General features: G+C 47.7%; 1 protein-coding gene across 1 annotated transcript; it reads right to left on the bottom strand.

Moving 5' to 3' along the window:
• Nucleotides 1–1295: 1295 nt before the first annotated feature.
• On the bottom strand, nt 1296–1889 carry TNP1 (transition protein 1). The gene is made up of 2 exons (XM_039233191.1): nt 1707–1889; nt 1296–1497 (listed from the first exon to the last, which is right to left on the bottom strand). The coding sequence occupies exons 1-2, from the start codon at nt 1843–1845 to the stop codon at nt 1469–1471; spliced, it is 168 nt and encodes a 55-aa protein (XP_039089122.1). The 5' UTR covers nt 1846–1889; the 3' UTR covers nt 1296–1468.
• Nucleotides 1890–2344: the final 455 nt, after the last annotated feature.

Genomic DNA, 2344 nt, shown 5'->3' with positions numbered 1-2344 from the left:
TTGGAGGAACTAAAACCGTAGAAGAGAATACATTTATATTTTCTCTCTACAGAAGTGGAAACTGGAGGGAGGAGTTAGAGGTGTCTGCGTGCCTGGTGGTAAGATCCTGCTTTGGAGCAGTGTGCGTTAGGAAAAAGGAAAAATCTTTACTCTATGATCTAGACTTTTTCTGTTTCAACATTTGTTATTTTTTTTATAGATGTAAAAAAATGGTGATCTTCTAAATCTGTGTCCACAAATTCCAAAACCCACGCAGTTTTTGCCAACATTAGGTACCGTTATACAGAACAGAGAAGAAAAACCCGGTAGGATGTCAGAATATTGTACAAAAGAAGAAAAATACAGCTTTTTATCGAGAGAAAAACAGTTGACTTATTTTGTAAACACATCATGCCAGATATAGGACAGCTCATAAGAAGCTGACCTGGTTCAAAATGCTGATGAAGTTTCTACAAGCACTGTTTACACGTAAACGGTTTTATATGTAAACGGTTTGTAAACAAAAACGCTTTCTGACCACCTTCATTCTAACCACCTTCATACCTACTCGATGGTCTCACTGAAAATGCACAGAATTCCAAGAAGAAATGTCTCACTCCCCGCTGGTGGACACTTCATGCCCAGCCTTCCAGCCTCATGCTCTTCCTTCCATCCTTTCCTGCTGGGTTGGTGAAGCCCCCTTCCAACAGGAGGCACTTAAAGGTCAAGGAAATATCCCCTTCAGAGTGGGATGGGTGGATACTGAGAAGAGGCGTCGCATCCATGGCCAGAGATAGAAAAGGTCAAGGTAGAGTTGACGGTATGGCTAAGGACACGTAGACGCACCTGGCCAGGTTCGCTTATGACATCAGAGTCTCACCAGCTGGGTTGCCCAGGCAGCAGCCCTGCCAACATCAGGGGTATTGCCTGAACACCATAAGCTCTGCCCGGCGTGTCTCCCCCATCTTTAATAGTCACTGGTCCTGCCCATCAGGACCAGCTTTAGTTTAGCCCATGGTTTGGGGTCCTGATAAAACCAGCTTGTATCCTCTGGCTCATAACTGGCACCGATGACTGCAGCATTTCTTCCATTTCTCCTATCTCCTGTACCTTTCCATACAGAGAAGGGAGATAGTCTCCATGTGCTGCTAGCTCCTTCCCAAGACCTGAATACTGTGAGGGTGCCCAGCCAGTGCTGAGAGTCAAGGACAAACTACTCTGATGTTTTCCAAGTTATGTTTAATGGTTTCATACCTGCCAATTCTTTCCAAGTCTGCCCAAGCCCATTTTTCCAGCCAAAAGATCAAAAGGAAACATTTCCAGTTTTCAAAGTTTTATTGAGATGTGGAGGAGAAACAGCCAACATATACATTCCTCATTTCGTCACGATTGGCATTTTACGCACACGATAGGCTCTTCTCTGGCTGTTGTCTGCTCGTTGCTGCCTGGTGGGGTGTGAAGTCCGCCAGGACAGAGCCCGCGGGTGGCATCACAAGTGGGAGCGGTAATTGCGATTGGCTGTAGGGGAAGGACAGGTTTACAACAGGGACCCCAGTTAGCATACACACCCCCTCTTCCTCCTCTCCCTGCCTCAGTTCCTGGAACTGGGCTGGAAAGGCAGTTCTCAGGCTGAGATTCAGGGTCCAGGAAAAGCAAACTGCAAGAGAGGGGGCCCCCAGGGCAGGTCCCTCGTGGTTTGATTGCCCTCCTTCTCCTCCCTTACTCACCGTCATCTCCCCGTTTTCTACTCTTCAGGCTGCCCTTCCGGTATTTTCTTTTGCTGCCACCTCTCTTGACTCCCTTGTGAGGGGCTCGGTTCTTGCCCCTCCTCATGCCATGACTCTTTAATTTGCGGCTGGTCGACATTGTAATTTCTGCCAAAATGAGGGGCTTTGCAGGGCCTGGAGGCCAGGAGTCTGGGTATTTAAGGCCTTAGCCATTGTGACCCTGAAGGGGTGTGGCTTAACAGGTGGGTGGGGCTCCCCTGTGAGGTCCCTGGCCTTTGTTACACTTCGGTCATATGTGAGAAATAAGGTGGTCCCGCTAATGCAGCTCTAGACTGTCCTCAATATCGAGGCCTTTTTTATATTAAATAAGGTTTCCCAGACAGGTTTTACTGAGCAACTGAATTTCAGCTCTGTGCCAGGCATCTGGGGAGTACAAGAGACCATTAAAATAGGTATCTTCTGGGGGCGATGGGGTGACTCAGTCTGTTAAGCTCCTACTCTTGATTTTGGCTCAGGTCATGATCTGACCATTTGTGAGATTAAGCTGCGTGTTGGGCTCTGCACTGACAGCCTGCTTGGGATTCTCTCTCCCTTTCTCTCTGCTCCTCTTGCTCTATTTCCCTTTCTCAAAGAGCAAA

The sequence above is a fragment of the Hyaena hyaena genome, unplaced genomic scaffold (assembly GCF_003009895.1).
Source record: "Hyaena hyaena isolate Hyena2069 unplaced genomic scaffold, ASM300989v1 scaffold_71, whole genome shotgun sequence".
In the NCBI taxonomy this organism is placed as follows: Eukaryota; Metazoa; Chordata; class Mammalia; order Carnivora; family Hyaenidae; genus Hyaena; species Hyaena hyaena.
The sequence above is the reverse complement of the archived record's forward strand: the minus strand, read 5'-3'. Positions and strand labels throughout refer to the sequence as shown.

What these genes read in the sequence shown, in the direction of transcription:
- TNP1 (XM_039233191.1), bottom strand. Translation starts at nt 1,845, where the DNA reads ATGTCGACCAGCCGCAAATTAAAGAGTCATGGCATGAGGAGGGGCAAG. An exon ending in TAGAAAACGGGGAGATGACG is followed by an intron (nt 1,498 to 1,706) that starts GTGAGTAAGGGA and finishes CTTCCCCTACAG; the next exon opens with CCAATCGCAATTACCGCTCC.